Source organism: Oncorhynchus gorbuscha, linkage group LG09 (assembly GCF_021184085.1).
Source record: "Oncorhynchus gorbuscha isolate QuinsamMale2020 ecotype Even-year linkage group LG09, OgorEven_v1.0, whole genome shotgun sequence".
Classification (NCBI taxonomy): Eukaryota; Metazoa; Chordata; class Actinopteri; order Salmoniformes; family Salmonidae; genus Oncorhynchus; species Oncorhynchus gorbuscha.
This window is the reverse complement of record NC_060181.1, coordinates 56181826-56195403: the sequence shown is the minus strand read 5'-3', so window position 1 is coordinate 56195403 and position 13578 is coordinate 56181826. Positions and strand designations below refer to the sequence as shown.

The 13578-nt window shown below is 44.1% G+C and overlaps 1 protein-coding gene across 7 annotated transcripts in view; it reads right to left on the bottom strand.

Moving 5' to 3' along the window:
* Window positions 1–4034, bottom strand: part of LOC124043795 (glutaminase kidney isoform, mitochondrial-like) — a 62750-nt gene extending 58716 nt beyond the window's left edge. For 2 of the 7 annotated variants that reach the window (XM_046362762.1, XM_046362763.1), the window contains exon 1: window positions 3567–4034. In XM_046362762.1, coding sequence (XP_046218718.1) covers window positions 3567–3886 — 320 coding nt within the window. In that variant the 5' untranslated portion in view covers window positions 3887–4034. The remainder of the gene's footprint in view (window positions 1–3566) is intronic. The other 5 variants (XM_046362760.1, XM_046362761.1, XM_046362764.1 and 2 more) reach the window with 4 other exon arrangements.
* Between the last annotated feature and the right edge of the window lie 9544 nt (window positions 4035–13578).

Sequence of the window (13578 nt, the reverse complement as noted above, 5' to 3'; positions counted from 1 at the left end):
CACATTTCAGGCTTCAAACAAAGATATAAAACTGTATTATTTTGTGAAGAATCAACAACAAGTGGGACACAATCATGAAGTGGAACGACATTTATTGGATTTTTCAAACTTTTTTAACAAATCAAAAACTGAAAAATTGGGCATGCAAAATTATTCAGCCCCTTTACTTTCAGTGCAGCAAACTGAAAGTAAAGAAATTAATTAATTGACTGCAACAAACAGTCACTAACTTCTTGACTGCACCCTCTTTACTGTACAAGTCGTATAACGGTATTTGCTTTAGTTCCTCCTTTTCTTTCCAGATTTCAATAACATCCTTGCCTCATGAGGTCACCTGAGTAGGATCTAAGGGTACATGTGAAGCTTGCTCTATGTACTGCAACTGTGAACAGTTGGAGCATGCTCATATGAGTTCACTATAAAACATCCACATAGCACTGACGTCATACCTTTCTCACATCATATCCCTCATGACCCCCCCCCCTGCTAATAGTAATACCATGAAAACATACATCCCACTTTTAACACATCTCCCCCTCCCCCTCCCTCTCCCATAGTCTAACTAGACGAGGACTGTGTGCATTGATTTCCTGGGGATGAGCCTGGTAACATGACCTAGGCCACGGGTAGGGTTCCCGGCCTGAGGTGGAACGGACCCCTCAATGGGAACATCCCCTCACTGTGTTACAGCAGCAGCAACAGTAGGCGAGTGTGTGTGTGTCTGTATTTAGGCCAGGCAATCCCCATATTTATAATACTGCTATGCAAGTGTGTGTCACCTGACACTGGCACTCAATAGATCAGGCGTTTATACTGTTCTTATGCCCCCAGCAGCCCATCCCAGCCCACCCCCAACATGCTTATCAAACACACACCTTGTGTCTGCCCTCTCAACACACAAGAAGAAATGAGGCCACTGATTAAATGTGTCACACACACTGGTTTACAGGCATTAAGAAAGAACATTTTCTTAAGATTAGGCATTAACTTATTTATAACCGCTATACAAACGGTCAGTCAAGAATACCTTTTGCCCTCTCCTCCCAATCGAAACTTCAAATGGAGTGTCTACTTCAAGATAAGTACATTGCAATTCCTCTTTGGCTATAGATAAACTATGGTGCCAAGTAGTCTTTCATATGAGCACCTGTTTCACAACTTGTTGATGGTGAGTCATTTAAAAAGGTTCAGTATTAGGTGAAAAGCTAGTGGAGAACAGTAGATTGACACCAGTGTGGCGGTAGCCAACAACGCATTCTTCAGTAGTGAGTCATGCTGGAAAAGGTGTTGCATAGAGATCTCCAAAGATGACCCAAGTCTGTCGGCTAATACTTGAAAGCTACTTTCCTCTATGACTCCCATTCTACATGTCGAAGTATGTGTATTTCCACTCTTTTTGAAAGCTTCTTAATTCAAAATGTACCTTTATGGGGAGTAGGCCTTGCCTATCATGTCACTTGTTCGCAACCAGGTGTCACGGAAAAACACAATTTTGTTGTTTCGGCAGTAAGATAAACAACTTTTTCTTTCTGTAGACTGTGTTTATGGAAAGGGAATGACAATTGACATTCCTAAAGTGCCATGTTCACAAAGTCAAAGCCAGTCTTGGACTGGAGCCATTTGATAACATCTATGTAGCTATGTTGTAGTCTTGGGTCTCTCTTTATGTAATGTTGTCTCGCGTGTTGTGATGTGTGTTTTTTGTCCTATATTTTTATATCATGTTTTTGTATTTTTAATCCCAGCCCCCTTCCCTGCAGAAGGCCTTTTTTTGCCGTTTGGTAGGCCGCCATTGTAAATAAGAATTTGTTATTTAACTGACTTGCCTAAAGCCTCATAGTCCGCCCCATCCCGCATGCGGTATCGTTACTACAGCTTCAAGCTCATTACCATAACGCAACGTTAGCAATTTCTAAAAATCGCAAATGAAATTAAATAAATATGCCTGCTCTCAAGCTTATCCTTTTCTTAACAATCCTGTCATCTCAGATTTTCAAAATATGCTTTAGAACCAGAGAAAATCAATAATTTGTGTAAGAGTGGTGATAGCTAGCTTAGCATTTAGCGTTAGCATTTAGCACGCAACATATTCACAAAAACCAGCAAAGGAATCAAATAAAATAATTTACCTTTGAAGAACTTCAGATGTTTCAATGAGGAGACTCAGTTACATAGCAGATGTCCAGTTTTTTCTGAAAGATTCTTGTGTAGGACACATCGTTCCGTTTTGTTACTATACATTTGGCTACCGAAACTAACCAAAAATGCAGTCACCTACACGTCGAACTTCTTTCCGAATTAACTCCATAATATTGACCGAAACATGGAAAACGTTGTTTGAATCAATCCTCAAGGTGTTTTTTTTTCATATATCTCTTCATTGAAATGCCGTTCCTGGAAGCCTGCATTCTTCGGATGGAAAAATACTGGTAGCTGACTTTTGCGCACCAATTTCCACACAGACACCGTGCGGGACACTTGGCAATTGTAGTCTCTTATGGTCAATCTTCCAATGATATGCCTACAAATACGTCACAATGCTGCAGACACCTTGGGGAAACGATAGAAAGTGTCCGTTCATTCCTGTCGCATTCACAGCCATATAAGGCGATCATGGAAAACGTAGCTTCAGAAATCCTGTTCATTTCCTGGTCGCTCAAACATCTTGGTTTTGCCTGTAGCTTTAGTTCTAAGGCACTCACAGTGAAAATCTTTGCAGTTCTGGAAACGTCAGAGTGTCTTCTTTCCAAAACTATCAATTCCAAGCATAGTCGAGCATCTTGACAAAATATTGCGCTTAAAACGGGCACGTCTTTTTATCAAAAAATGAAATAATGCCCCTAGAGGACTAACAGGCTAATTAAATAACTTTTTTTTTTAAATACAAAATATAAAAACAAATGTACACTTCCACGAGGGAAACAAACGTGGGCGAGCTTACAGAGGCCTTATCAAGGTAAGCACGCTACACAGTGAGAACTGAAAAGGTGGATACACGTTTGAGAACGGTTGTTATGACGTAGAATTAAAGTTATTTTACCACAAAGTGTATTACATGTTTATAAGGACAGTATGGCGGCAGGTAGCCTAGCTGATAGAACATTGGACCAGTAACCAACCTCTGTAGTCGTGACCATTTTCAGCCCGTCAACAAAATGCTTTTGAGAGGTATTTCACAACAAGGGAAGCAAATCGTTTTATTTCTTCTAAGGTCGCTGGTTCGAATACTTGAGACAAGGTAAAAATTAATCTGTCGATATACCCTTGAGCAATGCACTTTTACAAGCATTTAGTTACACCCGCAATAACATCGGCAAAATATTTGTAAGCGACCAATAATGTAACGTTATTTGATTAGAGTGGCTTAGCCCAGGAACGTGACTGGCTAACTAATGGAATAATTAGCCTACGCTTTGTAATCAAATGGAATAAAAACTCACCAATAGGCGCGCCTGGTTCTAAAAATAATAGTAGGCTACAGGCAAATATCCATTGGCTAGTTTCGACTATGACAAATTCTACAATTTGCTGATAATGTGGAGCCCACCCAAATGCCTTCAACTTACTTCTCCGCCGCTGCTTCTTTGGCAGTCTCATCTTTCTTCTCCTGGTCGGTCACCGGTATAGCACTTTCAGTCACAGGTATAGCAGCACCTTCGGTCTTCGTGCAGTAGGTCCGGGTCCCAGGTGTGGCGCAAAGCAAAGGGCGGTGGACACCGGCATGGAGAAGCTTCAATTTGAAGCTGACTTGGACATCAAGAGAGGCGTTGCTGGAGCAGTAGTGGATTGGTAACGACGTTTTATTTCTTGTAATACATGTCAAAGGGCGCTTTAGGTTGGATTGAAACAACTCCTTCAGCACTGCCGAAAACCTCAACTGTAACATTTCAATCCTTTCGAGCAAGTTGAGAATGTCTGCCTGAAAAAAATCCTAAAACTCGAAATTGAAAGATAGGTCACTGTACCACGTTAACATTCAGCGTGGGCAATGACTAGCACTGTAATGTACTGACGTTGTAAAAATGAATAAAATCCCTTATCTTACGCCCCCTAAACATCCTATTGGTTGGAAGCGTCTTTATGGCGGATTGGCTGGTCTTGGTTTCTATCATCATTTTGTCCTGCATCATTTCCTCTGACGAATTGCGGTTCCCTAGCGGCGGGAAATATTTTAATTATTGAAGGGCATTGATGAAAGTTATTGCGCCTGCCGAATACCGATTTATTTCCCAGAATGTATGTGAAAACTTTAATCACACTATTCATAAAACACTGTTCAAAACAAGGATGACGTCCCATGTGGAGGTCATTCAGTTTGTCTAGAAAATGTTATTTATTTAGTTGCTCTTTTAATTTGAACTTAATCTATGGATGTATTGGAAGACTTTCAATAAAACATAGATGATGAATGGAAACAAATGTACATTATCTAATGATAGCCTAATGATGTAAGCCTACGCTCAGAAGTAAAACAAAAGCACAGCTATTATCATTCAGACATGGAGCAGTAGCAAATCATTCTAATCAAATTAATGAGTTGTGACAACAAACCCTTGTCTACTGGGAGAGACAGATTGATCCAGGCTCTCTCTCCCCCAGCTGGACAAATACAGTGTCAGTTCCCATCCTCAACCTTGGAGTGTGGCATACTTAGATTGACATTTTAAATTGGACAATACTCTGTCAGCACCAAAATATCATAGGCATTTATTGGACAGTCTTGTTGGTTCACTGTTAAAGTGCTGTGTGAGAAACAGAGAAGAGGCTTCTATATTGTTCAGTCAGCCCTCTCATAGAAGGAAAGGTTGACTGGCATTTCACTGTACTTGAGCACGTGACAATAAAACTTGACTGAATAATGAACAGTATGACCTTGATGACCATCCTATACATCACACATTCTCTCAATTACGTGACATTGGCTGGATCATTCCCACGAGATCATATTCCTGCTGATGTATTATATAGCCTTGCCTCTTGCTGTGACGGCCAGGCAGCGCCACTGGAAAACACTACATGCAGATGAGGTGCCCATATTAGGAAATTGGATTGCAGACCGTTTTCGGACAACGCCTCTTATCACTGATGGCTGTAGAAGAGAAAAGGTGAAGGATGGCGAGATGGAGAAGCACTTTACTATAAAAAAAGTGTTACTGTATTCTCTCCCCCACCACACACCTTTCTCACTCATTCTGTCTCTCTTCAGTGTGCAATAAAGTGCACTTCCTGTCTAGCTACTATCAGTTGATCAGCTGATATAGTGAAAGTTAGTGTTGGAGTTAAGTTCTCACAGTGCCAACTCATCACTGGGTTAGAGTCTCATACTATGTGGGCTGGAACACTGCATGAACCATTATTCACCACCATAAGGGTGTATATTTTACTACCCTGTAAAACCTAAGATCAACTAACCCATTTCTGTCAATGGAGAGAGTAAGGGAGACAATGTAATTGGGTTTCCTTTTGAAAGTGCTCTCACACTGACACCATGAGCTCTTTTTCTTCTCCGGTTACAGAGATCTGAGGCATGCGTCACATCCGTTCCTTTTCTAGAAATATCTCACTCCTTTGCCATTAAATTCTTTCACAGGGTGCCCCTAAATGGTATGTATGTGATTAGAGGCAAAAGGGTGCCCCCTCTCTTTTAAAATAGGTACTGCAATTACTTTAAATGTAGATATTGTAATGGTCTCGCACTGCCATCTCACATAGAAATGTGCATATATCTATAAGCACACTGTTATAATCCTGATTCAGATGACCATCCTACCCATGCTAAACTATGGCAATGTAATTTATTGGTTGGCAGGTAAGGGTGCTCTCGAGCGGCTAGGTGTTCTTTACCATTCGGCCATCAGATTTGACACCACTGCTCTTTATAGGACACATCACTGCACTCTATAAACTGGTCATCTCTGTATACCCGTCGCAAGACCCACTGGTTGATGCTTATTCATAAGACACTCTTCGGCCTCACTCCCCCCTATCTGAGATATCTACTGCAGCCCTCATCCTCCACATACAACACCCGTTCTGCCAGTCACATTCAATTAAAGGTCGCCAAAGCACACACATCCCTGGGTCGCTCCTCTTTTCAGTTCGCTGCTGCTAGTTACTGGAACGAGCTGCAAAAAACTCAACCTCTTCATTCAAAGACTCAATCATGGACACTCTTACTGACAGTTGTGGCTGCTTTGCGTGATGTATTGTTGTATCTACCTTCTTGCCCTTTGTGCTGTTGTCTGTGCCCAATAATATTTGTACCATGTTTTGTGCTGCTACCATGCTGTGTGGTCATGTGTTGCTGCCTTGCTATGTTGTCTTAGGTCTCTCTTTATGTAGTGTTGTCATGATGTGTTTTGTCCTATATTTTTAATCCCAGCCCCCGTAGGAGGCCTTTTGGTAGGTCGTCATTGTAAATAAGAATTTGTTTAACTTTCTTTCCTAGTTAAATAAATATAATGCTACAATGGTTTTTGTAGCAACTACACTATACCCCCCCCCCCCTCCAACTAGTCAAATAGTGTCAGTACCCATCCTCAACCATGGAATTTGGCATACTTAGATTGACATTTTAAATGGGACAATACTCTGTCAGCACCAAAATATCTTAAGAATGTATTGTACAGTCTTGTTGGCTCACTGTTAAAGTGCTGTGTGAGAAATAAAGAGGCCTCCTGTACTCCCTGTTCACCCATGACTGTGTGGCCAAGCACGACTCCACCACCATCATTAAATTTGCAGACGACAACGGTGTTAGGCCTGATCACCGACAACGATGAGACAGCCTATAGGGAGGAGGTCAGAGGCCTGGCAGTGTGGTGACGGGACAACCGCTCCCTCAACGTGATCAAGACAACGGAGATGATCGTAGCCTACAGGAAAAGGAGGGCTGAGCACGCCCCCATTCTCATCAATGGGGCTGTAGTGGACCAGGTTGAGAGCTTCAAGTTCCTTGGTCATCACATCACCAACAAACTATCATGGTCCAAACACACCAAGACAGTACGACCACACCTATTCCCCCTCAGGAGACCGAAAAGATTTGGCATGGGTCCTCAGATCTTCAAATGGTTCTACAACTGCACCATCGAGAGCATGACTGGTTGCATCACCGCCTGGTATGGCAACTGCTCGGCCTCCGACCACGAGGCACTACAGAGGGTAGTATGTACGGCCCAGTACATCGCTGGGGCCAAGCCTCCTGCCATCCAGGACCTCTATACCAGGCGGTGTCTGAGGAAGGCCCTGAAAATTGCCAAAGACCCCAGCCACCCTAGTCAGACTGTTCTCTCTGCTACCGCATGGCAAGCGGTACCAGAGCGCCAAGTCTAGGTCCAAACAAAAGGCTTCTTAACAGCTTCCACTCACAAGCCATAAGACTGCTGAACAGCTAATCAAATGACTACTCTGAATATTTACATTGACTCCCCCTCCCTTCAACCCTGCTGCTACTCGCCCTTTATTATGTGCATAGTCACTTTACCCCTACCTACATGTACATATTACCTCAACTAACCTGTACCCCCACCCCCTGTATATAGCCTCGTTATTTTTGCCCTTTTATTTTGTAAATATTTTAAGAAAAAATTGTTAACTGCAAAGTTGATCAAGGGCTTGTAAGTCAGCACTTCCCGGTAAGGTCTACACCGGTTGTATTTGGCACATGGGGAGGCAGGTAGCCTAGTGGCTAGAGCGTCAGACTAGTAACCGGAAGGTTGCAAGTTCAAATCCCAGAGCTGACAAGGTACAAATCTGTCGTTCTGCCCCTGAACAGGCAGTTAACCCACTGTTCCTAGGCCGTCATTGAAAATAAGAATTTTATTCTTATCTGACTTGCCTGGTAAAATAAAATAAAAATCTTCATATTGTCAGCACCACCACAAAGCATTTCCCTCTTCTTGGGATCATTTTCCTCCTTATCACTGCAGATCAAAGTGTCACTGAGGGCTGTCATGACATGTTAAATATGAAATATTCACTTTAACATCATCCTCTCTGAAAACAACACTCTGCTCCATAAACTGTTCATTAGTGAGAATCTGAAAGGTCAAGAAGACACCATCTCCTCAACCACCTTGGTGCTGGAGAAACCGCCACTGGCAAAAAAGAAAGGGGACATTCACCCAGAGATGGGAGCAGATGGCCACCAAGATTATGTCGTTCACCTTTGACACGTCCAGGTGAGTTTCATGAAGCGCAGGTACGTGTAACGATGGTGGCAGGTGTGCGTAATAATGCATAAACTGATAACGACGAGCGCCGGAGAGGGGGAGCGGGAGTAGACGTGACAGCTGCCGCTTTTGCAGACCTTCAGGCTTGTGCTAGATGATCTCCTTTCAGAGACTTAACGGATACTGGAGATATCCGTACAAAACATAGAGTTGCAGGGATTATGACTTCCAGGATGGCCTTGGATATAAACCGTACAATCTCCATGCACATTTCTGCAAGCAGTGCCTTTATCACATGTGGGACAGAATCAATGTAGATAGATTACTCATAGCCAGGCTCTGCAACCAAGCTCCTCAAAGAGATACTCATCCTTAAAGAGGTACTATGCAGAAAATCACTCTGTCATTTCCAGGTTTCTAAGATTCTAATAGTTCACCTAATTTCAGTTGACAAAACAAGTAAGTATAGTGGAGGGAGTCATTGTACCATCTAATCCGCTGTGAAATACATTTTCCTTAACCAAAAATATTACATATTCAGCTGTTTGAGCTGGTGTACAAAACCGAAATTAAAACACCCAAAACCAAAACTTATCAACGGGAAGCATAGAAATAGTGCACATTGAACATATCTACCACTTCTTAGACTTGCTTTCAATGAGAATGACAGATCTATTACACACATTTCTATGCGGATTTGGTCAGGTTGCACAAAAAGTATATTGACGCACCTGTGTCAATGTAATAAAAAATATCAAAATCCCTATCAAAATTCATCAGTTTGGCCTCCCGAGTGGTGTAGTGGTCTAAGGCACTGTACCGCAATGCTAGCTGTGCCACGTGAGATCCTGGTTCTGGTGCATGCACACTGACACGGTCGCCAGGTGTACGGTGTTTCAAATCAAATTTTATTTGTCACATACACATGGTTAGCATATGTTAATGCGAGTGTAGCGAAATGTTTGTGCTTCTAGTTCCGACAATGCAGTAATAACCAACGAGTAATCTAACCTAACAATTCCACAACTACTACCTTATACACACAAGTGTAAAGGGATAAAGAATATGTACATAAAGATATATGAATGAGTGATGGTACAGAACGGCATAGGTAAGATGCAGTAGATGTTATCGAGTACAGTATATACATATGAGAAGAGTAATGTAGGGTATGTAAACATTATATTAAGTGGCATTGTTTAAACTGGCTAGTGATACATTTTTTACATCAATTTTTCCAATATTAAAGTGGTTGGAGTCGAGTCAGTATGTTGGCAGCAGCCACTCAATATTAGTGGTGGCTGTTTAACAGTCTGGTGGCCTTGAGATAGAAGCTGTTTTTCAATCTCTCGGTCCCTGCTTTGATGCACCTGTACTGACCTCGCCTTCTGGATGATAGCTGGGTGAACAGGCAGTGGCTCGGGTGGTTGTTGTCCTTGATGATCTTTACGGCCTTCCAGGGACATCGGGTGGTGTAGGTGTCCTGGAGGGCAGGTAGTTTGCCCCTGGTGATGCGTTGTGCAGACCTCACTACCCTCTGGAGAGCCTTACAGTTGTGGGCAGAGCAGTTGCCCTACCGGCCGGTGATACAGCCCGACAGCATGCTCTCGATTGTGCATCTGTAAAAGTTTGAGTGCTTTTGGTGACAAGACAAATTTATTCAGCCTCCTGAGGTTGAAGAAGCGCAGCTGCGCCTTCTTCACCACGCTGTCAGTGTGGGTGGACCAATTCAGTTTGTCCGTGATTTGTACGCCAAGGAACTTAAAACGTACTACCCTCTTCACTACTGTCCCGTCGATGTAGATGGGGGGGTGCTCCCTCTGCTGTTTCCTGAAGTCCACGATCATCTCCTTTGTTTTGTTGATGTTGAGTGTGAGGTTATTTTCCTGACACCACACTCCAAGGGCCATCACCTCCTCCCAGTAGGCTGTCTCGTCGTTGTTGGTAATCAAGCCTACCACTCTACTGTCGTCTGCAAACGTGATGATTGAGTTGGAGGCGTGCATGGCCACGCAGTCGTGGGTGAACAGGGAGTACAGGAGAGGGCTCAGAACGCACCCTTGTGGGGCCCCAGTGTTGAGGATCAGCGGGGTGGATATGTTATCTACCCTCACCACTTGGGGGCGGTCCATCAGGAAGTCCAGTACCCAGTTGCACAGGGTGGGGTCGAGACCCAGGGTCTCGAGCTTGATGACGAGTTTGGAGGGTACTATGGTGTTAAATGCTGAGCTGTAGTCGATGAACAGCATTCTCACATAAGTATTTCTCTTGTACAGATGGGTTAGGGCAGTATTCAGTGTGGTTGCGATTGCGTCGTCTGTGGACCTATTGGGACGGTAAGCAAATTGGAGTGGGTCTAGGGTGTCGGGTCCATCCATGATTAGTCTCTTTAAAGCACTTCATGATGACGGAAGTGAGTGCACAGCTCTCAACCTTTGCCTCTCCCGAGTCCGTACGGGAGTTGCAACTACCAATTGGATACCATGAAATTGTGGAGAAAAAGGGGTAAAAGTCAATTCATATGTGTGTGTGTGTATATATATATATATATATATATACTGTATATTATTCCATCAGCTAAAGTTGACTGTTTTTGAATGGGCTTTGTCTCAATCCACCTCATTTGCCTATGTCTGCCTTCCACATCTGTGGTGGAAAGTGGCAGAGCTACAGCGCTCTTTGTCAGACCAGGAGACATTCTGAAAATCGGTCTTCTCACAAAGACATCTGTAGTGTCCGAAACAGTTTGGCCTACAAACTAACGACCCCCACAAGTGTCCCGGGATTAATCTAAAGGAAACCATACATACTGTATGAATGGAAGTATGGAGATAGTTTTGTGCCAACAAAAAGAAGGGGTCAAATATATATACAGTATCTGTAACGGTTTTCTTGAGGTGAAGGAGAGGCAGACCAAAACGCAGGGTGGTGGTTATTCATGGTACTTTAATAAAGACTATACATGAATAAACTAACAAAACAAGAAATGTGAAAACCTAAACAGCCCTATCTGGTGCAAACACAGAGACGGGAACAATCACCCACAAAACCCAACACCAAACAGGCTACCTAAATATGGTTCCCAATCAGAGACAATGACTAACACCTGCCTCTGATTGAGAACCATATCAGGCCAAACATAGAAATAGACAAACTAGACATATAACAGAATGCCCACTCAGATCACACCCTGACCAAACAAAACATAGAAACATACAAAGCTATGGTCATACAAAACTATGGTCAGGGTGTGACAGTATCTCCTAGATATAGGACAGACACTTCAAAACCTTATACCTTATGATTTATATTAGGACTGTCTTTTTTGCCATTGATGAATGCATTATTCAATGCTAGTAAAGGCCAAATTCAATATTTTATCAAGTAATAAAGGCTTACTTTAAGAGATTAAGGGACTTACAGGGTCCATCCTGCCAACTCTTAACTGCCTCCATTGCATCCTTTTTTTTACCACAAGAAAGCACACCAACACACATAACAATTTAAAAAATAATTCACATGACATTGCATACTAATCCTACAACAGAAGTTTTGACATACTCCTCAGTAATTTATTTTCAGACACTGGATGATAATCGGGTTGAAAGCATGTCAAGAGCCCTGGTCTGACAGGCCTTTGAGACACTCACTCTGGTTCATTTCATAACATTGCCACTGGTGAGATATCCCCTGAACTTCCATCCCAGTGAATTCCACATATGTGAAGGGACCTGTGTGCAAAGCAGAATTAAAGTAAAAATGAATCCAAAAATCTTTGACATAGTCCCCCCAAAAATTCACAGCAATCAAGTGTTCAAAATATAGTGCATTCGGGAAGTATTCAGACCCCTTGTCTTTTTCCACATTTTGTTACGTTACTGCCTTATGCCCCATGCGCAGCCCTTACCTGTCCACTGTTCCAAGGGGCGTATCTTCGTACCCTCTGTGTGATCTCCTGGCCTGGGCACACACATCACCTGTGTCGGGGGGCACCCAGATATGGCCCGTATTATTGACTGTCTCTCCGCCAAGTACTGGTGGCCCACCTTGGCCTGGAACATCCAGGTTTACGTCTCTTCCTGAGCACAGAGCAAGACACCTAGACACCTCCCCTATGGCAAACTCCACCCGCTGCCGGTTCCACAGCTACCCTGGTCCCATCTATCTATGGACTTTGTCATAGACCTTCCACCATTGGAGGGGCACACCACCATCCTGGTCGTTATGGACCGGTTTTCCAAAGCCCATCCTTTGATTCCTCTGCCTGGTCTCCCTATGGCCTTGCAGACCGCCGAGGCTCTCTTCTCTCACGTCATCCGGCACTACGGGATCCCAGAGGACATCGTGTCTGACCGTGGTCCTCAGTTCACCTCCCGTGTCTGGAAGGCCTTCATGGAATGACTGAGGGTCACGGTCAGCCTCACCTCCGGGTACCGTCCCCAATCAAATGGGCAGGTGGAACGGGTAAATCAGGAACTGGGTAGGTACCTTTGTAGTTACGGTCAGGACCAGCAGGGGAAGTGAGCTGTGTTTCTGCCTTCGGCAAAATACGCACAGAACTCCCTCTGTCACTCCTCCACTAACCTCACACCCTTTCAGTGTGTTCTAGGCTATCAGCCGGCCCTTGTACCTGAGTCAGATCGAGACTCCTGTGGTGGACGATTGATTCCGGTGCGTCGAGGAGGTATGGAACACTGCGCACACCCGTCTCCAGCGCGTTGTCCTCCGGCAGAAGGCGCAGGCCGATCGTCACTGCAGTGTGGCCCCGGTCTTTGACCCCGGTGACAGGGTCTGGCTTTCTACAAAAGGGCGTGCCCTGCCGGAAGCTGTGCCCGCGGTTTGTGGGGCCATTCCAAGGTCCCACAAACCGCGGGCTCAGCTTCCGGAAGGGCAGGCCCTTCGTAGAAAGCCGGTGGCAGCTGGTCCCTTGGCTAGTGCTAGACCCCATGATGCACCTCCCCCTCCCTTGGACATCGAGGGGGCCCCCGGCGTACTCCGTCCGCAGCCTGTTGGACTCACAGCATCATGGGTGGCTTCTCCAGTACCTGGTCGACTGGGAGGGATATGGTCCCGAAGAGCGGTGCTGGGTTCCATAGTCGGCGTCCAGACCGACCAGCACTTACCAGCCTCAGAAATTGCAGCCCAAATAAATGCTTCACAGAGTTCAAATAACAGACACATCTCAACATCAACTGTTCAGAGGAGACTGTGTGAATCAGGCCTTCATGGCCGAATTGCTGCAAAGAAACCATTTGCTAAAGGACACCAATAATAAGAAGAGACTTGCTTGGGCCAAGAAACATGAGTAATGGACATTAGACAGGTGAAAATCTGTCCTATGGTCTGGTGAGTCCAAATTTGAGATGTTTAGTTCCAACCACCGTGTCTTTGTCAGATGCAGAGT